Consider the following 23,900-nt stretch of genomic DNA (forward strand, 5'->3'; position numbering starts at 1 on the left):
ATTCACTAATTCTCTAATTTCTTCATTATCCTGGACTCCACTTTCCTCTTAACCATGTGTATTCTTTCCTGATAAGATTAATCTAAAGAGCAGAGAGGAAAAAAAAAAAGCCTTTTTTAAGTCATCAATCAATATTACATAAACTTTCCCAAGTAACTAGCCTAGCTTTTCTTTCTACCAAACTTTAAATGTTTCTCAGATATCCTTGGTATTTTCTCCAAACTTCAGTGCAAGCTGGGCTTCTAGTATCCTGTCATTTTTCTTAAAAGTGCTGGCCCCTCTTTCAGATTCATTCTCCTATGAAGTTGCCACTTACAACTTTCATAGACAATCTTTTTAAAAGATTGAGAGCCAGGCACACTGGCTCATGCCTATAATCCCAGCACTTTGGGATGCCAAGGCAAGTGGATCACTTGAGGTCAGGAGTTCAAAACCAGCCTGGCCAACATGGTAAAACCCCATCTTTACTAAAAATACAAAAAAATTAGCTGGGCACGGTGGCGCGCACCTGTAATCCCAGCTACCTGGGAGGCTGAGGTAGGAGAATCACTTGAACCTGGGAGGTGGAGGTTGCCGTGAGCCAAGATTACGCCACTGCACTCTAGCCGGAGTGACAGAGCCAGACTCTCTCTTTAAAAAAAAGGATTGAGATCAGGGAGGTTCCAAAGGAGTCATATTTGTGTCGTCTGCAGGTGCTTCTCCTATCAATTTCCTTGGAGATACAATCTGGAGTCTACCAAAACAATGTCATTTTTGGAGCCTCCTGTTCCATTCAACTCTGAATGTTCTCAAGTTAGGTTTTCAAAAGTAAGTATCTGACTGTGCTCAGCAGTCTATCCTTCACTATTATAAATTCTGTGATGACAGTTCACTTTCTTCAAGATTTTCAAAACTTCTTTAACATTTCAAAAGGTGAAATCATCAGCAAGTCAAACGTATACTTCACATTCTGCTTACGGCAAAATGCAATTGCTAACAGGTGTGTCCAGAGAATAGATATTCATCATCTGTGTGTCCCTGACCCACATCCGTAAGTTTATATTCAAAACCTCCATAATATCCTCCATGTGACTACCATCTATAGTTACTTCTCACACAATTGTCCTATCTGCTTTTCCATCCTTTCATACTCACCCAAATATTCTCCATCATTTTTCCAATTTCTGTTTTGATGATATCCATAAAGATGTCTGTCTTAGTCATGTTCAATGCTAGTCAAATCTCCTCATTTACCACACCCTCTCTAAATTTCTTATTTTTAAATAACATATATCTTTCTATTACTATAACTCTTAAGTGCCATTTTACCACATCTTGATAATGGTTAATAGTGACAATTATGAGAAATCTGTCGGAGATAAATAAACTTGTATCAAATCATTTCAGTATAAATGTTTAGTTCAAAAGCTTCTGTTTCCTGATTGTATTTTTAGGCTCAAAATAGAGTGTGCAAAACTTAGGCAAGCATTTCACATCTAAGTAAGGAGACAATTCAACTTTAGAAAGTTATATGTTTAAAATACAAACTCCAGGTAAAATCATGGAATAAAGTGCTTCACCTTTATAATAATAATTTTTCAGTTATTACGACATAACAAAATCCCACAATTATTTATTTACTCACGTATTTTTTATTTATTCACTTTTACACAATGCCACAATAGGACTATAATTTAAATTTGCTTTTAATTATATCCAGTAGAGTAAACCTCATCATCCATTTTAAAAACAGGCATTCTCTTATGTGCTGCTATGTTACATTTTAGTAGTGTTTACCTTCTTTCTCCTTTTATACCAAATGTATTTTAAATATGGTCACTATTATTTTTGAGCCAGTAGACTTAAGCATCAAATAAGATAGCTAAAAATAATAAATTCATTTTACATTAATTAGAGAAGAAATTATTTTAATAAATATAGAATATACTTAATAAGCATTATGAATTATTATGGAGACATTTTGGAATATGTGAATGATTTTCCCCCAATCTAGTTCAAGCATCTTAATGGGTTTAGTGAAATATTATGTTACTGGGTAACAGCAAAGGCAAACAGGCTTTAAAATGTTAAATGAAGAAAGAGAAAAGAATAGAGCAGAACATCCATGTTATAAATGCAAAGAAATGCCACCTTGGAAGTTGCACATTATGGGAAGAGCAGTCAGATGTAGTTCCTTTTAAAGACTACAAGCTTTAAACTGGGCGTGGTGGTGCTGAGGGAGGAAACAAGAAATAAAACGAATCAACCAAAAAAGGTATGGGGAGGAGGTGTGGGAGAAATGAGAAAGGGTAAAACAAAACCCACACCAAATCCCCTTAGCCATATGGGACAGAGGAAGCCAGAAGGACAGGCTGGCATGAGATCCTATGGCCCAGCTGTCCAGCCTGTGTTTGGATTCCAGATGGTGACTACCTCCTACCTTTTTGGTCAGCAGGGTGAGGGGGCACATGTGGGTACTTGGAGGGCTTCTTGATATGGAAGTTCACGTTGTCCAGCTCCACGTTCAGGCTGATAGAAGCGGCTGAGTCACTGTCCACTGTGGACTGGAAACTGCTGACTGATGTGCGCTTGCTAGGACTGGCAGAATCTTTTAGTGTTGGGAAGGCGAAAGAAATACAGGGAGAGGAGGGGAGTAAAAATGGGTTTTATCAGGGTATTGGAGGAAAGGAGAAAAATGTTTTTTTAATATACAAGCCCAATGTGCAATACCAAAATGGATACAGTATTTTCATGTACTTCTGTGTAGACTTAATAAAAATTTGAACAAGTTAAATATTAAATCAATTTTTTAAATGAAGAAATATATTGGAGGTTCTGCAGAGAGAAAGTCTGATATCATAGTGAAGAGATGAGAAAGTTGTCTGCTGCCATATTATTAGTTCAGTTATTTTTAAGCTGCTGCAAACTACAGACTATGGTAAAATCTAGAAATGTCAGCCTAAACAAGTTGGTTTAAGAAAATACTGTATCTAAGACAAGGATTGCTGTCAGATGTTTCCATTTAGTTGGAGCCATAAATCATAAAGCAGAATTATTTCAACAAACAAGATAATCATTTTATCATACATACACAGTAATGACCCATTGAAACTAAAATGTTAGAAAATCAAACTCACTAGCCAAATTATCGTCACCTTCTTCAGCTATCTGTTCTGTGTCACTGTCGTCAAACTTTATGTCTTTAAACCAGGATGGCTCAGAATGTCCTTCCACGGAGTTCACCGAGTCGCTGTCTGGAGAAGGCGTCTCAGAAAATTCTGTACTCTGAAAAGATGAAGACAGGATCCAAGCAATTGGCCCTCAATGGCAACAATGTTGAGGCTGTCACACTACAAATAAATTGAAGTCCAATATTTCTACCACCTAACAATTGAATTTATATATTTATATATAAATAAACAAAAACTAAGTTATAAACCAGAATCATACTGATGATTCCACTCTTTTTTTTTTTTTTTTTTTTGAGACGGAGTTTCGCTCTTGTTACCTAGGCTGGAGTGCAAAGGTGCGATCTCGGCTCACCGCAACCTCCGCCTCCTGGGTTCAGGCAATTCTCCTGCCTCAGCCTCCTGAGTAGCTGGGGATTACAGGCATGCACCACCGTGCCCAGGTAATTTTTTTGTATTTTTAGTTTCACCATGTTGACCAGGATGGTCTCGATCTCTTGACCTCGTGGATCCACCCTCCTGGGCCTCCCAAAGTGCTGGGATTACAGGCGTGAGCCACTGCGCCCGGCCGATTCCACTCTTCAAAATTGTAATTTTCATTAGCTAGAAGGCTTAGGTAGTAAATTAAAAACAAAACTTTTTTTGATACAGATTTTATAGTGCTTCATTTCATGCCTTAGTCCTGAGAGTGAAGACAGCTTAGAATTTATTTTAACTCTGGGGCAACTCTATCCAGAATACATCTTGGAAAGTAACTTTCAATCAATCACTACACCAGTCTTTGGAGTCATTTGTCTCTTCTAACCACTGACTTTCCAATTTTAGTTCACAAAGGTGTTACCAAACATTACACAGTTGACCCCTGAACAAGGGTTTAAACTGCATGGATCTACTCATACGCAGATTTTCTTTTGTCTTTGCCACACCTGAGACAGCAAAAGCAATCTCTTCTTTTCCTCCCTCCTCCTTAGCCTACTCAACATGAAACGAGGATGAAGACCTTGTGATGATCCATTTCCACCTATTAAAGAGTAAATATAGTTTCTCTTCCTTATAATTTTCTTCATAACATGTTTCTCTAGCTTACTTTATTGTAAGAATATGGTATATAATACATACAACATATAAAATATGTATTAATTGCCTGTTATTGATAAAGATCCCAGTCAACAGTAAGCTATTAGCAGTTAAGTTTTGGGGAAGTCAAATATTATCCATGAATTTTCAACTATGCAGGAGGTCAGTATCCCTAACTCTCAAGGGTCAGCAATGCACGTGTGTGTGTGTGTGTGTGTGTGTGTGTCTGTGTGTGTGTGTGTGGATATGTCTATATATGTGTGTATATATATAACCTATATATTATATATATCAAATTATCTAAACCAAGAGTAAAAGTGTATCTTTTCTTTAAAGTTCTATTTTTAAATAATTTCTACTTCCTAGAAGTAGAATAAAAATATATATATTCATCAGTACACCACTGTTACACAATAGTGCTAGAGTCAAAATTATTTCAATAGATGCCATAAAATTTTTCATTTTTTTATACTCTCAGTTCTAAAAACATAGGCATAATAAAACTGAAAACCATTAAAGTTAAATGATAAGCACTTTTTTTTTTTTTTTTTTTTTGAGACGGAGTTTTGCTGTTGTTACCCAGACTGGAGTGCAATGGCACGATCTCGGCTCACCGCAACCTCCGCCTCCTGGGTTCAAGCAATCCTCCTGCCTCAGCCTCCCGAGTAGCTGGGACTACAGGCGCGTGCCACCATGCCCAGCTAATTTTTATATGTTTAGTAGAGACGGGGTTTCACCTTGTTGACCAGGATGGTCTTGATCTCTTGACCTCGTGATCCACCCGCCTCGGCCTCCCAAAGTGCTGAGATTAAAGACGTGAGCCACAGTGCCCGGCCTGGTAGTTCTTAAATTTGGATTTATGGTATTATAAGTTGCTTATCAGGCCTTATAAGCGGTGGCTCATGCCTATAATCCCAGCACTTTGGGAGGCCGAGGCGGGTGGATCACGAGGTCAAGAGATCAAGACCATCCTGGTCAACAAGGTGAAACCCCGTCTCTACTAAACATACAAAAATTAGCTGGGCATGGTGGCACGCGCCTGTAGTCCCAGCTACTCGGGAGGCTGAGGCAGGAGAATTGCTTGAACCCAGGAGGCGGAGGTTGCGGTGAGCCGAGATCGTGCCATTGCACTCCAGTCTGGGTAACAAGAGCAAAACTCTGTCTTAAAAAAAAAAAAAAAGAACTACCATACCAACTGAATAAAGTGTTTGATTCTTATTTTTTTTCCTTTTTATTGTCTGATCAAATTTAAAGTAAACAATAAAATGTGTGATTCTAACGGCAGCATTTTCATCATTGCTGCCTATTACGTAAAAAATGTTTTCACTTTCCTCAAACAACAGAAAAAAATGTTAGAAAAATTGTCTTCGAGTAAAGTACTCTTTATTCCCACTGATGAAGAAAGACTATAAAATAAGCTTGCTACATTCTAATGGGCAGTAAACACTGAAAAGTACCTGCAGTGGTCTATACAGCGCATACTCATCTCTGAAAAGCTGGTCATGATGGCTAACACAATCCAGCCAACGTCCATCAACCATTGCTTGTCCAATTGCTATAGCTTGTGCCCTGAATCAAGACCCACAAAAATGAAGTTTTAAAAGTCAGTCAGAATAGTTTTATAAATACCAGATAAGTTCTAATCAGAGTTAGATTTTCCAATGGCCCTTGGATAAGTAAAGGATAAAACAAGAGAGACGTAGGATAAGTAAAGGATAAAACAAAAGAGACTTAAAGCAAATTAAAAGATTCTTTCAGGTACCATAGTAAACAAGAAGAAACTACTGGTAAGGCAAGTCCTAACAAAATCTAATTTTAATAACAGCAAGCATTGACTGAGCGTTCAATCCATGCACAACCCTGTACTTAACAAAGTAAACAATGTTGAGAAAAGCTCCTATCTTCAAGGATCTTCGTTTTAATAAGACAATACCAAATATTACAGATACAGACATAAAATATGTGTGTGTATATACATACATATCTACATGTATATATATATGTGTGTGTATATATGTGTGTGTATATATATATATACACACACACACACATGAAATAGACAATTAATGACACATTACATTATATGGCATTTCACAATTTATAAAGCACTTCAGCCAGTATTACTTCATTCCTACAGTTTATTCACAGGACCACATAATTTTCCTCATGTTGTAGAAATCTCAAAGAAATTGAATAACTTGACTAAAAGCACAAAGCTAAAAAATATATATAGCCAAAATTACAACCAGGGCTTCGCTGCTTAGAGTTATTTTTCTCTCTACTTTTTTACATACCTTTTTCTTCCCATGAGAGGACGAGTAGCTAATCTGAGAAAATAGTAAAAGCTAGGGGATATGTTTATTTGAAAAGCATGACCTGTTACTCTTTTTATAAATGATTTATGAGACAGGCAAGCTAGGACCTGACAGGCATAGCTTATGGACCCAATACTCAACACAGGTTACAATGTCTAGATTAGCGAACAGTAGCAGGGGAATTCTTTGGCCTTAGGTTCCAGCTACATTCTCCAATCCTGCTTTAGTAGAGTTCTTCTGCTTTTAATAAGGTAAATTATGATCCCATTTGGCTCCTTGTACTCCTTGCATCTGTTCTCTACTGGTTAAAACTCAGACTGGAGGAGGATTAACTAATTAGCAACCTAAACCATCAATTACAAAAAACAAAGAGCATCCTAACTCTACAAAGAATCTGTAACTCTTATTATCTTCAAATATGTTTTCTCATCCAAAATAAATAAATAATATTGAAAACTCTTTCTAAGATCAGAATACCTTGTGGCAATGTGCCCATTTCGGATTAGCCAGTTGACTAATTCCTTTCCTACAATGCAGTTTGGATGAGTTCTCAACCAGTAACGGTGATCCTGAAATTCCATTCCACTGCTGTGATGGCAGATTTTTTTCCACAGATCCTTTAACTGAACACTGTCCTGCAATCACATTAACAGCAAGTAGTTACTCTTCAGAAAAATGCTATATACCTTTTCAGATGTTTTCCTGTGATTTTTAGACTCATAAAAGGAAACCCAATTTGGATTTATTTATAGTAGCTTACTCACATGATTTAGCTACTATATGTCACTCAAATGACACATACGTGGGAACAGCTTGAACTCAGTTCATCTAATTCCAAATATAACTTTTTCTCTTGAAAACCAATTATTCCAAATACTTCTTTTTTCAGTCAATGGTACATATTATCAATCTCCTACTTATGTATTCTTCTTTGAAGATGGGGCAAGGCAGAGAGAGACAACAGTCAATCACACTAACCTAAGGTAACTGTTCCTATAGGCTTTCACACCACCAGATTCTCACCACGTACCCAACTGCCAGGTTAGCTTTTTATACTCCCTGCCCAAAAAAATTCTGAATGTTCCTCAGCAACTACAGGTTCAAATCTACACCTCTAAGTACAGAAGTCACTGCCTTCCACCAGGTAGTCCCAAATAACTTTCCTTTGTCATTGCCCCCTGACTCCTACTTAAACTCTCTCCCAATTAAAAAATCCTACTTCTGGCCGTGGAAAATGCCACAAGTTATTCTCATCGTTGTATCTTTCTTCACACCTTCAAATAAGATTCACCATCCTCACTGCCTATCCAAAACTATTCCATCTCTCAAGGTCCAGTTCAAGTCCTTCAGTTTAAGCCTTTTCCTGATTCCCTCATTAGTAATGAGTTTTCTATTTTTTGAATTCTTTTATGACATACAGTCATATTATTTATTTGATACTCTTTTATTATTAAAGTATTACTTCTTCCACTATTAAGGCTCTTCCTACTGATCTTATTTTTACCTTTTGTGGGTTTGCTGGTTTGTTTGTTGTCTTAGAGACAAGGTCTTGCTATGTTGCCCAGGTTGGAGTGCAGTGGCTATTCAAAGGCATGATCACAGCACCCTACAGCCTCAACCCCCTGGCCTCAAGAGTCCTCTCGCCCTAGCCTCCCAAGTAGCTGGGACTATAAGTGCATGCCACCATACCTGGCTCTTATTTCTACTTTTGAATTATAAGCTTGAGGACACAGCTATATCTTCCATTTCTCAAAACACAAAAAGACACACCTTACTAATTTTTAAACCAGAAAGCTTCCCTCCACCAAATCTTTCTTCTCCCACAGGAGCACAATGTATACAGTTTATCAGTTATCACAATGACTTTTTAACTTTTTAAGGTTATTCCTCCAAAATGCTTTACCCCAAAACTGCCCTTGCTGTAATGACCATTATTGCTGTTTGCAGTTAATACCAGTACAGTGAAATGTCCCAGGGCAACTGCAGGGTCAATCCAATGAAAGTAGCTACTGAAATTTAGTCATCAGTTACCTTTGCCTGCTTAGACTGACTAGCTGGATTCAAAGGTTGCTTAAAAAACCTGTCTTCCACATAACAAAGTGCTGCTCTAGCACAACCTGAGAACTACCCTGGCCACAGTTCCCTCCAAAATAAACCTACAGGACTTTATTCTAGCACTGACCTCTTACAGTTATGCCTTCTCTTGAAATAACTTTTTTTTTAAAGAATGTCAATTCTGAGTATAAATCACGGATTGCACTGAGAAATGCAAAACCTCAGAAATGCAAAACCTTAGAGTCACTCTTAGAATTGAACACAGTATTTTATGCACAGATAAATTCAATAATTATTATTTCACATATAGTATTAAATGTCTGAAAAGTGCTACATGTGTATAACAAACATGCTTCAAAGCTTAAATAGCAATATGGGACCTAAGAGTTAAGCTCTCTTTTTATGTAGGCAATTGAATTCCGATTTTACCAAATAAAAGGGGTAAAGAAAATTAATGTAATGAATATAGAATACTTGACCTATCACTCAGGTAATCCCAGTAAAACTGAAGTTAATCACTTCTGTTTAACTGATAAGCTATTTCATTTATGTATCTTTTTTAAAAGACTCAGTGACAGGCCAGGTGCAGTGACTCACATCTGTAATCCCAGCACTCTGGGAAGCTGAAGGGGGCAGATCACTTGAGGTCAGACCAGCCTTGCCAACATGGTGAAACCACATCTCTACTAAAAATACAAAAAATTAGCCAGGTGTGGTGGCATGTGCCTGTAATCCTAGCTACTTGGGAGGCTGAGGCACCAGAATCACTTGAATCCAGCAGGCAGAGGTTGCAGTGAGCCAAGATCGCACCACTGCACCCCAGGCTGGGGAACACAGTGAGAATCTGTATCAAAAATTAAAAAAAGATTCCATCACATAAACACTCTCTATGGTCAAAACCAGCAATGGGTCAAGGATACTGGACCAGTACCAGAAGAATTTTGCGTTCATCTTCAGTGGTCTCTGTCCTAACATATGTTCGGTTAGCCTGGGGACTGACAGATGTCTCATATGTAGGTACCATAGGAGAACCAGATCTATCCAGTGACAGGTTAGTAATGCTGGCTGATCTGGAAATAAAAACAAAAAGTGAAATCACAGGTGTAAATTCTTCTTCAATAAATAAAATTACAGAGAAAATTCATTTTTAAATAAATATTTATTTACCAACGTTAAGGGTACTTTTAAAAGTAGTTATGATGGTTATGCATGATGTTATCATTGAAAGAAATTTGGTAAAGGATACCCAGAAACTCTGTACGATATTTGCAATTCTATGTAAGTCTATATTTTGCAATTCTAAAATTGTGTGTATAAAATTACTTGGAAATAAGTTTAAAAGGAAGTAGTTATGGAAAAATTACAGGAAAACAATTATATAGCTCATATATCAGTAATATTTCAAAAGGAATAGATACAAAGTCTTCTTGTTAAAATGCTTCAAGTTAGTGGATTTTTTTTTTAACTGACAAATATAAAGAATGACAACTAAATGTAAAATAATCTTCCAGATCAGGGTCAGGAAACTATGGCCCACAGGCCAAATCTAGCCTGCTTCCTGTTTTTGTATAGCCTATGAAGTAATAAGGTTTTCATAATTGAATTATCTGCAATGCAATCAATCTGATGAAAGGAACACTAATTTTGAAGCCCAAATAAGCAAAATGTTACTCCCCAAAAAATAATTATTTTCTTCTCACTAGTAGACCTATATTTAAAATATTATCCTCAAATAGTATTACATTATTTTGTCAGTAAAAAAAATTACAAGAAATGTGTTTTTTCTCGTAATATCAGTATTCATATATATCCTTAATTCTGACTCTTGGCAAAGTTACCAAACAAATGACTTAGAAGTGGAATACCAACAGCATCAAACAAACTTTAATTCATTTAAAAGAAAAAGTAACTAAAAATTTAGTTAACGTCTATCTAGAAAAAATTAAACCCAATTTTAGCTTCTATGTAAAGGATAAAAGGCAAAAATACCTATGATGTATTAGACTATATAACTCCTTCATTACAGCAGAATCTGTACTTCCCAAACTTAATCTTCACAACAGCCTATGAAATATGTATTGCTAGCTCTATTTCATAGATAAAGAAATCAAGAATAAGAGATTAATCTATCTAAAGTAGGTGGACTAATATGTTTAAAATCTAAACTCAACTAATATGTATCAGGGCTGGCATCTACAATTAGGTGTCAATTGAAAACCAAGATTTCCCTGCATGAAGATAAAATATTTTTAAAATAATTTAAATTATCTACAGGTTTAGCAAAGTGTCAGTTAACAGGAAAACACTGATATCAAATAGTCGATAAGCAATTTTTTTTTTTTTTTTTGAGACAGAGTCTCTTTCTGCCACCCAGGCTGGAGGGCAATGGCGCAATCTTGGCTCACTGCAACCTCCGTCTCCTGGATTCAAGCGACTCTCCTGCCTCAGCCTCCCGAGTAGCTGGGACTATAAGCAAGTGCCACCACACCAGGCTAACTTTTTGTATTTTTAGCAGAGACGGGGATTCACTGTGTTAGCCAGGATGGTCTTGATCTCCTGACCTTGTGATTCGCCCGCCTTGGCCTCCCAAAGTGCTGGGATTACAGGCATGAGCCACCAGGCCTGGTCAATCAGCGGTTTTTTTAAATGATCATTTATTTATTTCTTGGCCTAGTCTTTCAGTGAAAGCTTGCTATTATGTCTTAGTTAATTTTAACCTCTTTTCCAATGGGTGCATTATCCATACATTCTACTTCTCTATCATTCTAACTATCCCTGTACATATTCTAATATAGTGGCAACAAGAATAAAAGAAAATTAGTCAATTTTGCTGTCAAAAGCTCTAATAAGTAGGCTAGTAGCAAGAATACTGATTAAAATTATATTTAGAGACAGCATTCATTGACTAAATTACATCTTTCCTAAGACTTACATCAATCTTAGCATTAATTCAAAACACAGGGAGATACACTGTAAATTAGCACAGTTATCCCTAAACTTCTAAACATGTCAACAGGAATACTGTAATTTTCCCTATCTTTTTAAAAAGCCATCTCTTGACTCCACATCCCTCTTCTGCATTTCCCTCTACTTTACAGCAAAAATCCCATCTCCGGTAATTCTTCCATTATCTCTTGAACCCCAAACAACCCACTGAAACTGCCTATCAAGATTACCAATGTTGGCCGGGCACAGTGGCTCACGCCTGTAATCCCAGCACTTTGGGAGGCTGAGGCAGGAGGATCACAAGGTCAGGAGTTCGAGACCAGTCTGACCAACATGGTGAAACTCTGTCTCTACTAAATATACAAAAATTAGCTGGGCATGGTGGCACGTGCCTGTAATTGCAGCTACTGAGGCAGGAGAATTGCCTGAACCCAGGAGGTGGAGGTTGCAGTGAGCCAAGATCGTGCCACTGCACTCCAGCCTGGGCAACAGAGCAAGACTTCCTCTCAAAAAAAAAAAAAAAAAAATTAAGATTACCAATGTTGTCGTTAAATCCAATAGTTTTCACTCCTCATCTTAACGTATCAGCCACATAACTCCCCTTCTTTGAAAAACTTTCTCCACTTGACTAATAAGATAAATACCCTCCTGGTTTTCCTGTTACCTCACTGGCCTCTCCCTCTGTCTCCCTTTCTGGTTTCTTTTGATTTCTCCAATCTCAGTCCTTAGTCTTTATTTCCTCCCTTTTCACACTCATTCTCTTGATGATCTCCATCCAAGTTCATAGCTTGAAATATCATGATGACAACATCCAAGTTTATATCTCTAGCCTGTATCCCTCTCCTAAATTCTGGACTCATATACCCAACTATTTGACCTTTCACTTGGATGCCTAGAAGATATCTCAAATTCAACGTGTCTAAAACCAAACTGTTCCTCCCAGTTGGTAATTCCACCCCTCCAACTACTCAGGCCAAAAACCTGAGTCATCTTTGATATCTTTCTGTTGAAGCCTACATCCAGTTGATTAGCAAATCCTATTAGCTCTATAATCAAAACATATTTAGAATTTGTCTATTTCAGCTGGGCATGGTAGCTCACACCTGTAATCCCAGCACTCTGTGAGGTTGGGGTGAGTGGATTACCTGAGGTCAGGAGTTCAAGACCAGCCTGGCCAACATGGGGAGACCCTGTCTCTACTAAAAACACAAAAATTAGCTGGGCATGGTGGCAGGCACCTATAATTCCAGCTACTCGGGAGGCTGAGGCACAAGAAGTGCTTGAACCCGGGAGGTGGAGGTTGCAGTGAGCTGAAATCATGCCACTGCACTCCAGCCTGGGCAACAAGGCAAGATTCTGTCTTAAAATATGTGTGTGTATGTGTGTGTGTATTATACATATATCAGGTCATGTCACCCTTCCACACTTCACCCAAAAGTCTGCAAAAAGGGAAACCTTTTCAGAGTAAAATGTCAACTAATAAATGTAGAAGCAATGACGGATTTAGAAAAATCACCATTTTGCAAATATAATAACTTTGCATTTCAACAAGTATCATAAGGGAATGCTAAAACTATTGACTGAAAGATTAGTAAGACAGAGTATTTATGCAGTTTCAAAGTATCTCCCCCACATATTACTTACTAATTGCAAAGGATACAATAGTAACTACAGTGGAGAAACCCAACATACAAGAGATCAAGTCAATACCACCAATGGGATAAACTTGTATTGTGTCCTTTATAACATAACACATTGAGAAGGATGTAGCACTCATGTAGTATTTCTGCTCCAAAACCACACAGCCTAAATCTAATCATAGGAAGCTTTTGACAAACTTAAATTGATGGGCATTCTACTAAACAACTGGTCTTCCCTCTTCACAAAGAAAGACTAAGATACTGTTACAGAGTAAAGAAAACCAAGACACATGACTAAATTCAATGTATGACTGTCAACTGGATCACAGATTGGGGGAAAACCAGTACAAAGGACACTATTAAGACAATTGGGAAAATCAGAATACCTACAGTATGGGGATAATAGAAATTTACCACTGTTACAATTTCCTAAATTTGCTATGTAAGAGAACACGATTGTTCCAAGGAAAAACACTTAAGCATTCAAAAGCAAAAAATAAGACTTTCCATTTCTGGTCTAGCATGTGAGGATCTTCACTCCATCCCAACAACTAAAATCTGAGCAAACAGAAAAATCATCAACTTTTCTTAGATCTATCAGAAAAGTGAGGTCACAAAGCAAATGCTGCCCCAAATACTGCAGAGGCAGACAAGCAGATAGAGAGAATCACAACTCACTGGAGCAGAAACCTCCATGGGAGCCAGGAAAACCTAGACTCAAATTGACAAACTCCTCGAGGCTCACTGTAAACAAACCAGAGATACAAATTCTAGGTAAACCCAGCCATGGGGGTGTTGGGGATGCTTCTGGGAGTTTCACTTTCAGATCTACCATGTCCTCACATGAATGTCAGAGAAAAATTCCTTCCGGCTTCTGGCTTCCAACAGTGGGAGAGAATAAACAATTTTAAAATATATCAGAGCATTCTGTTCTTCATAATAAGTCCTGCCTTAAGGAAAAACTATTTTACCAGAGCCTAATCTACTGGAGTTATATCAGAGTTAACCTACCCAGGAAGAGGGAAAAATCCCCAACCCCAGCGCCTTCTTGCCTTCCACACGGAGGAAGAAAAATCCCCAACTCCAGCCCCCGTGAGCCACTCTGTCTCACCTAAGAGGGGGAAAAATGAGAAGCACTGATAAAGCTCACAGTTCAGAGGCACAGGCTCACCTGTGAGAGTGACTCACAGGACTAGAGACCACCTCATCTCCCCCCGCATCCTATCATTACATCACTGAAGGGCTATTTACCAGTTCCTTCTACCCAGTACAGCATGTTTACCTTTAAACAAATAATCACAAGGCATAATGAAAGCCAAAAACAGTTTGAAGACACTGAACAAGCATCGGAAACAGGCTCAACGTGAGTGTGGAAATTATCAGTCTAGGAATTGTTTTTAAACAATAATATGCTAAGAGTGTTAATGGGAAAAGTAAACAGGCAAGAACAGATAGATAATGTAAGCACAGAGATGGATATTCTAAGAAAGAAGCTAAAAAGGAAATGAAAGGGATCAAAAATGCCATAACAGAAAAGAAGAGTGCCTCTGATGGGCTCCTAGTAGACTAGACAGAGATAAGGAAAGAATCCCCGAACCTGAGGCTATCTCAACAGAAACTGCCAAAACTGAAAAGCAAATAGAAAAGACTGAACAAACAATATCCAAGAACTGTTGGACAACTACAAAAGGTATGATATAAATGTAATGGGAATACCAAAAAAAGAAGAGAGAAAGGAACACAAGCAATATTTGAAACCATAATGACTGAGAATTTCCCCCAGATTAAAGTCAGTCACCACGCCACAAGTCCAGGAAGCTCAAAGAACATGAGCGTGGATAAATGCGAAAAAACTACAGTTAGGCAAAACTAAGTGTATTCAAACTGCAGACAATCAAAAATAAAGAAAAAGATCTTGGAAAAAACCACCTTAGAGGCCAAGCATGGTGGCTCAGACCTGTAATCCCTACACTTCGGGAGGCCAAGGCAAGAAGATCACTTGAGGTCAGGAGTTTGAGACCAGCGTGGGCAACACAGCAAGACCGCATCTCTATGTAAAGAAAAAAAATTAAAAACTTACCTATAGAGGATCAAAGATAATAGTCACCAACCGGCCGGGCACGGTGGCTCACACCTATAATCCCAGCACTTTGGGAGGCCGAGGTGGGTGGATCACGAGGTCAAGAGATCGAGACCACCCTGGTCAACAAGGTGAAACCCCGTCTCTACTAAAAATACAAAAATTAGCTGGGCATGGTGGCGCGCGCCTGTAGTCCCAGCTACTCGGGAGGCTGAGGCAGGAGAATTGCTTGAACCCAGGAGGCGGAGGTTGCGGTGAGCCGAGATCGCGCCATTGCACTCCAGACTGGGTAACAAGAGTGAAACTCCGTCTCAAAAAATAAAATAAAATAAAATAAAATAAGTAGTCACCAACCTAGAATTCTGTACCCTGATGATACCCATCAAAAGTGAAAAAGAAGTAAAGACTTTGTCAGACAAATAAAAACTGAGGGAATTTTTTGCCAGTAGACCTGCGTGTCAAAAAATGCTGAAAAGAATTTCTTCAGAGAGAAGGAATCTGATATAGGTCAGAAACTTAGATCTATTAATACACAAAGAAAAGTATCAAAGAAGAAATAAGTTAAAGCAAAAATTTTTCTTTTTCTTACTCTTAGTTGATGTGACAGATAATTATCTGTTCAAAATAATAGCAGCAACAATGTATTCAACTACGTATGTATGCATGCTTATATGTAAGTGAAATGAATGGCAATGATATAACAAATAGGAGGGAAAAACTGGGAAGTAGTATAGTATTATTTGAAAGTAAATGTGGATTAGCTGTAAGTTATTGCAAACTCTAGGGCAATCACTAAAAAAGTAAAAAGAATACAACTGATATGCTTTTAAAAAGAGAAAATAGAATAATTTAAAATGCTCAATTAAAAACATAAAGGTGGAAAAGGTGTGGAAGACAAAAACAGGAAGAAAGAACAAGGGCAACAAGTAGAAAACAGTAATAAATATGGCAGATATTAATCTAACTACATCGGTAATCACCTTAAATGTCAATAGTCTAAATACATCAACTAAAAGACAGAGATGGTTAGAACGCATCAAAAAACAAGATCCAAAAATACATTGTACAAGAAATCCAATTTAAATACAAAGACACATACATATTAAAAAATAAGCGAATGGTCAAAATGTCACTATTTATCCCATAAATATGTACAATTATGTGTAAATTTTAAAAATTAATTTTTTAAAAATTTTAAATGAAATCAAGAGGATACACGAAAAACAGTAAGTAGATGGAGAAAGATATACCATGTTAACACTTATTTAAAAAAAAAAAAGAGCAGAAGTAACTATATTAATTTTCAGACAGACTTCAGAGCAAGGAAAGTTATCAAAGATAAAGAGGGACATTACATAATGATAAAGAAATCAATATTCCAAAAGATATAACAATCCTTAATATGTAAGCTCCTAACAATAGAGTACCAAAATATATGAGGCAAAAACTGATAGAACTACAGGAGAAACAGATGAATCCATTAGTACAGCTGGAGACTTTAACCCCTCTATCAGAAATGGACATATCTCTAGCAGAGAGAAAATCAGTAACAACAGAGCTGGACTCAACAACACCATCAATCAGGTGGATATACTGGACATCTTATAGACTGCTGATCCAACAACAGAAGACTCATTCTTCTCAAGTCACATGGAACATTCACCAAAACAGACCATATTCAGGGCCATAAAACACACCATAACAAATTTAAAAGAGTAGAAAACATACAATATCTGCCTTCAACAACCAAAACTGAATCAAACTAGAAAATAATTAACAGAAAGATGGCTACAAAATCCCAAAATCCTTGGAGATGAAACAACACACTTGTGAAAAATAAAAATGAGTCAAAGAAGAGTATCAAGAAAAATTTTTAAATATTTTTAACTAAATGAAAATTTAAAATACAACCTATCTAAATTTGTGGAATGCAACGAAAGCAGTGCTTAGCGGGAAATTCATAGCACCAAGTGCATACATTTAAGAAAAAGATCTAAAACCAGGTGAGGTGGCTCACGCCTGTAATCCCAGCACTTTGGGAGGCTGAGGCAGGCAGATCACGAGGTCAGGAGTTTAAGACCAGCCTGGCCAACATAGTGAAACCCCATCTCAAAAATCAAAAAAAAAAAAAAGATCTAAAATCGATCATCAATCATCTAAGTTTCCACCTTAGGGAACAAAGAGGTTAAAAAGCATATTAAATCCAAAGTGAACACAGGAAAAATAATAATAAAGATTAGAGCAGAAGTCAATGAAACTGAGAATAGGAATCAATAGAGAGAATCAACAAAGCCAGTTCTTTGAAAAGATCAATAAAATCAGTAAGTCTCCAGCTAGGCTAAGAAAAAAAAGGGAAAACCCAAAGTACTAATACCAGAAATGAAAATCAAAATAGTCCTATTTCTCTTAAATTGAATCATTAATTAGTAACCTTCCAAAACAGAAAGCACCAGGCCCAAATTCATTCACTGAATTCTACCAAACATTTAAGAAAGAAATATGTCAATTCTCTACAAAATTTTCCTGAAGATAGAATCAGAGGGAATACTTTCTAATTCAGTCAGTGAGGCCAGCATTTCCCTCATACCAGAACCAGACAGACATAACAAGAAAAGGAAACCACAGCCTATTATCCTCAACAAAACAGTAACAAATCCAATGCAACAATGTATAAAAAACTGTATACACCACGACCAAGTGGGATTTATCACCACTTGGTGATTTATCACAGGTATGCAAGCCTGGCTCAACATTCAAAAATCAATTAATATAACTCATCACATCAATCAGTTACAGAAGAATAATTACATAATCATATCATTGATACAGAAAAAGCATTTGACAAAATCCAACACTCCTTCATTATAAAAACTCCCAGTAAACTAGAAATACAGGAAATTTCCCCAACTTGGTAAAGAATATCTACAAAAAACAACATACAGCTAATAGCGTATTTAATGGTAAGAAAACTCAAAGCTTTCCCACTAAGATCAGGAACAAGGAAAGGATGTACCCTCTCACTACTCCTTTCCAACACTGGACTAGAAGTCTTAGCTAATGAAATAAGCCAGGAAAAGAAAATAAAAGGTACACTGACTGGGAAGGAAGAAAGAAAACTTTGTTCACACATGATAAGATTGTTCATACAGAAAATCCAAAAGAACTAACAAACTCCTGAAATGAATAAGTGATTATAGTAAGGTGACAGGATACAAGATTAATACAGAAAAGTAAAATTACATGAGATAATACAACACACTCATTAAAACTGCCAAAATCCAAAACTGACAACACCAAATGTGATGAGGATGTAAAACAACAGGAACTCTAATTCATTGCTGTAGGAATGCAAAATGGTAAAACCACTTTGGAAGAAAGTCTAGCAGTGTCTTACAAAATTAAACATAATCTTACCATAGGACTCAGCAATCATGCTCCTTGGTATTTATCCACATAAATTGAAAATTAAATTCACAAAAAAACCTATACTCAGATGTTATAACAGCCTTGTTCATAACTGATAAAACTTAAAGCAATCGAGATGTCCTTCGGTAGGTGAGTAGATACATAAACTATGACAAATCTAGAAAACGGGATATTATTCATCACTAAAAAGAAAAGAGCTATCAAGCTATGAAAAGACATGGAGAAAACTTAAATGCTTATTAGTAGGTGAAAGAAGTCAATCTGAAAAGTCTATACACTGTATAATTTCAACTATATGACATCCTGGGAAAAGTAAAACTATGGAGACAGTAAAAAGATTAAAGATTGTATGGGTTGGGGAGAGGAAGGGATAAATAGGAGGGAGCCCAGTAGACTTTCTGGGCAGAGAACCTATTCTGTAGAATACAACAATGATGCATGCATGTTATTATACATTTGCCCAAACCCATAGAATATTCAACAGTAACAGTGAACTCTAATGTTAACTATGGACTTTTGGATGATAATGATGTGTCAAAGTAGGTTCGTTGATTACAATAAATATGCCACTCTGGTGGAGGACACTGACGGTCATGAAGATTGTGCATGTGTGGAGACAGGGGCTATAAGGGAACTCTCTGTACTTTCTGCTAATTTTTTCTATGAACCTTAAAACTGCTATAAAAAATAAACTTTATTAACTAAGAAAATATAAAGGATAATGATGTCTGCAACTTTCAAATGGTTCAGAAAATATGCATATGTATATACAATATAAAAAATGATGGCCAGGTGCGGTGGCTCATGCCTACAATCCCAGCACTTTGGGAGTCTGAAGTGGGAGAATTGCTTGAAGTCAGAAGTTGAAGACTATCCTGAACAATAAAGTGAAACCTCATCTCTATAATTTATTAAAAAATAATAAAATAAATAAAAATCTAAAAAAGAAAAAATTAGAAAGCTAAAGGGCAAAATATAAATTAGCAAATCTTAATGAAGAATAGATGAAGATACATTTTTCTGTCCTTGCAACTTTTCTGCAAATTTGACATTTTTTCAAAGCAATTAAAAATTAACAACAAAAAATGTAAAACTCTCCCAGCTTCCCATCTCACTCAGAGTAAATGACAGAGTCCTCAGGATTAACTCTAAGACTGCTCTATTCCATTACCATAGGATTCCTTGTTATTCCTTGCCAGGTGTATTTCCTCCCAGAAAATGTCCTCCTCCACAAAATGTCCACATGGCTCATTCCCTCACATCCTTCATATCTTACTTAACTAGAAGAGAAAGGATAGTGTAGGTTCCAAACTCAAAAGTCAGTGGAGAATATTGCCAAGAGTCACTGAGAGAATGGAAACAAGAGCTGAATACCAAAAAGAAAACACTAGTTTAATTCAGCTTTTAGAGCTAAGAAAGTATATGACAATCAATCCCACCATTTTAATCCATTTGCTCTTCTTATTAGCATGAAAAGAAATAAACATCAGAGAATACTGTTTTCATTTGTCAGTTTACCTATTTCGAGCAGGAGATTTCCCAGCATCCTCTTGCACAGATACAAGTCTTGTTGAAAGAGGAGTATTTGAAGAATCTGGATGAATCAAACTATAAAGAAAACAGGAAAATACTGAAATAATTCAGGACAGTAAGAGGGAACTTCAGTGAGGTGCTTTAACATTAAAAGCAGATTAAGGCTTTTTCCCTGCAATAATGAGATTATGGGTCATTTTGGTTTTTCCTTTAATTAGGGTGTAAACAGTATGAATAACAGTTTTTGCAGTGCATGGCTTTTTTCTTAAGAATACAAAATGCCAAAAGGACAATTTTTAAAAGTTTCTAAGTACATGGAATATAAATAAAATTAGATGGATGGTTGACTGATGAAACTTCTCACATTACAAACACAAGATGATAACTGATTTTGGAGGGAAATCTGAGTTCAAATATTTTATACTCAGTCCCCAAACCCACTAGAATAGCATCATAGAGTCAGACAAACCTAGGTCCAAGTGCAGGCTCTACCTCTTACTAGCTGTGTGACCTTGAGTTCATTATTTAATCTCTCTAAACCTCAGCATCCACAACTGCCAAAAGGAGAAAACAGTGCCTACCACAGAGATATGCTGACTAAAAGAGAATGAACATTAAGCAATTAGCACAGAACCTAATAGCACAGAACCTATTATTCTACCTTTGACATCTATTGTACATCTCTCAGGAAGCTTTCCTACCTGATTTGTTTTGTTAAATCACATCTGCCAATTACAACAGGGCCAGTCACAACTAAAAAGCATTACTAACAAAAGTAAGCAAAAACTTAAAAAATCTCTAATTTGTAGAATCAATGTTTATAATATAGAATCAATTTTTAAAATTTATAAAATATATGTAAAGTATAAAGAATCACAATGCCATAAACACCAAAGTACTCATCAAGCAATATAAGAAAAGGCTGGGCATGGTGGCTCATGCCAACACAAAGTGCCAGCACTTTGGGAGGCTGGCAAATCACTGGAGGCCAGGAATTCAAGACCAGCCTGGCCAACATGGCGAAACCCATCTCTACTGAAAATACAAAACTTAGCCAGGCATGGTAGCACACACCTATAATCCCAGCTACTCAGGAGGCTGAGGCACAAGAATCGCTTGAACCCTGGAGGCGGAGGATGCAGTGAGCTAAGATCGCCGCTGCGCTCCAGCCTGGGTGACAGAGAGAGACTCCATCTCAAAATAAATAAATAAAAACTAATGTAAGAAAAGAACACTACCACTGACTGGGAAATTCCCCTACCCAGTCCTAATCCCTTCCCTTCTCTGCCCTCAGTGAAACCACTGCTATAAATTTCACATCGCTGTCTTTCTTTTCTTTAAGTTTTACCACATTTGTGTCCCTAGAAAGTATACTAGTTTTGTGTATTTTTAAATTTTATATAAATTAAATTTTAATAGTTACACGATTAGATGATTTTCTTTTCTACTCCACTTTGTCCGAGATTCATACATATTGAACGCAGCTGTAATTAATTCATTTTTTACTTTACTTAAGTTCATTACATACTAATTTATCAATCTCTTTAAGGGGTAACTGAGAAACTAACCTATCAGAGAGATGTTAGTCAAAACTATAAGCTCTTTGAAATGGCCAGATTTGGTATTACGCTTAACAAAATAATTCAGCCAAAGAAAATACTCAGAGGCCAGGTGCAGTGGCTCATGCCTATAATCTCAGCACTTTGGGAGGCTGAGGTGAGAGGATTACTTGAGATCAGGAGTTCAAGACCAGCCTGGTCAACACAGCAACACCCTGTCTCTAAAAAAATATCTTAAAAAAAAAAAAAATTAGCCAAGCACAGTGGCATGCACCTGTAGTTTTAGCTACTCAGGAAGCTGAGCCAGAAAGAGTGTTCAAGTCTAGGGTTTCCAGGCTGCAGTGGGCTATGATCACACCACTACACTCCAGCCTGGGTGACAAAGCAAGGCCATCTCAAAAATAGTAACTAATAATTTTTAAAAATCAGAAACTGATAAAACTAAGATTCTAATTTAAATAATTCCAGGTAACTTCCAAGAGTTAGCACCCTCTACTACTAGGCAGTGCAGTATATTTACAGAAAAACATGATGTGATCCTTCAGAAGGAAAAAAAATCTAATCTAATTTGGAAATATGAATACAAATTGTATGAGCATTCTTCTTCTCATGGAAGGCTACATTAGAAATTAATAATGTTAATGACTCCTGTTGCCTATTCAACAAATATTATCAAGATTATATATATGCCATGCACTGTTCTTGGTGCCTGAGGTAGGACAGTGACAGGAAAGGTGTAAAGTCTCCTCTCATGGAGCTTACATTCTAATTAGTCAATATCATCACTATCCATAAACATCTGTAAACATTCTGGAGGCAAACCAAGGAAAAAGGAGAACATAGTGAATTGACAGGAAATAATTCAAAGAAGGTAAGTGTTAACTGAAAGCACTCACAGGTCAGAGGATTTTAAATAAAATTATATTTAAGGGACAATACCTTTGCCAGGCCAAATCATCCTCTAAAAATATGTTACGGCTGGCTTTCCTACTCCCAACAGGTGTTCGGGGTTCACTTGGATCAAGTACAGACACAGAGCAAGCAGAATCTGAAAGGGCATTCAAGTCTTCCCCAATAGAATTACTGTCTGTGGAATGAGCATAACTTAAGGCTATTTTTCTACAATATGTGCAAGCTCGGAGGTCTCCTAGGAGAAAAAAAAAAAGAAGGAAAATGAAGGAAAAGATAGCATGATATATTGCTTGGCATAACTGTTTAACTCCCTGGTCAACAGTTCACCTAATAACAGGGAAATGTCTTCAAGTACAGATTCTCAAAAAAAAATTTTCAAAAGTGAAATAATTTTGTTAGCTCTATTATACACAATTAAGAGCCACTTTGAATTCTGGCACTAAAATTAAAAAGTTAAAAGTTAAAATAAAAGAAAAAAACAGCCATAAATCATCCAGGTGTCCAAACTATCACAAACATTTATAACGAGTTTAAAATATATATCCCAGGCTGGTCATGGTGGCTCACACCTGTAATCCCAGCACTTTGGGAGGCCAAGGCAGGCAGATCATCTGAGGTCAGGAGTTCAAGACTAGCCTGGCCAACATGGTGAAACCCCATCTCTACTAAAACTATAAAAATTAGCCAGGTGTGGTGGCGCATACCTGTAATCCCAGCTACTTGGGAGGCTGAGGCAGGAGAATCGCTTGAACCCAAGAGGCGGAGGTTGCAGTGAGCCAAGACTGTGCCATTGCACTCCAGCCTGGGCAACAAGAACGAAACTCCATCTCAAAATAATTAGCCAGGTGCGGTGTGTGTGCCTGTAGTCCCAGCTACTCGGGAGGCTGAGGTGGGAGGATCGCTTGAGCCCGGGAATTCTGGGCTGTAGTGCGCTATGCCAATCAGGTGTCCACACTAAGTTCGGCATCAATATGGTGACCTCCTGGGAGCAGGGGACCACCAGGTTGCCTAAGGATGGGTGAACAGGCCCAGGTCGGAAACGGAGCAGGTCAAAACTCCCGTGCTGATCAGTAGTGGGATTGCACCTGTGAATAGCCACTGCACTCCAGCCTGGGCAACATAGCAAGACCCTGTCTTAGAAAAAAAATTAATTAATTAATTAATTAATTTAATTTAATGTATATCCCAAT

At 37.2% G+C, this 23,900-nt stretch overlaps 1 protein-coding gene across 17 annotated transcripts in view; it reads right to left on the reverse strand.

Annotated features, from left to right (window-relative positions):
- The window catches only part of PIKFYVE (phosphoinositide kinase, FYVE-type zinc finger containing), a 222,236-nt gene that overhangs the window by 47,804 nt on the left and 150,532 nt on the right, over window positions 1–23,900 (reverse strand). For 8 of the 17 annotated variants that reach the window (XM_064373093.1, XM_012446220.3, XM_012446210.3 and 5 more), the window contains 7 exons: window positions 22,738–22,945; window positions 20,225–20,314; window positions 9,546–9,684; window positions 7,037–7,194; window positions 5,702–5,813; window positions 3,117–3,264; window positions 2,420–2,587 (listed from right to left, as the gene is read on the reverse strand). In XM_064373093.1, the coding sequence (XP_064229163.1) occupies window positions 2,420–2,587; window positions 3,117–3,264; window positions 5,702–5,813; window positions 7,037–7,194; window positions 9,546–9,684; window positions 20,225–20,314; window positions 22,738–22,945 (1,023 nt within the window). Of the gene's footprint in view, window positions 1–2,408; window positions 2,588–3,116; window positions 3,265–5,701; window positions 5,814–7,036; window positions 7,195–9,545; window positions 9,685–20,224; window positions 20,315–22,737; window positions 22,946–23,900 lie in introns of those variants that run through there. The other 9 variants (XM_064373098.1, XM_064373097.1, XM_012446213.3 and 6 more) reach the window with 6 other exon arrangements.

Source organism: Aotus nancymaae, unplaced genomic scaffold (genome assembly GCF_030222135.1).
Source record: "Aotus nancymaae isolate 86718 unplaced genomic scaffold, 86718_ANA_hifiasm-v0.15.2.pri h1tg000008l, whole genome shotgun sequence".
NCBI classification, from domain to species: Eukaryota; Metazoa; Chordata; class Mammalia; order Primates; family Aotidae; genus Aotus; species Aotus nancymaae.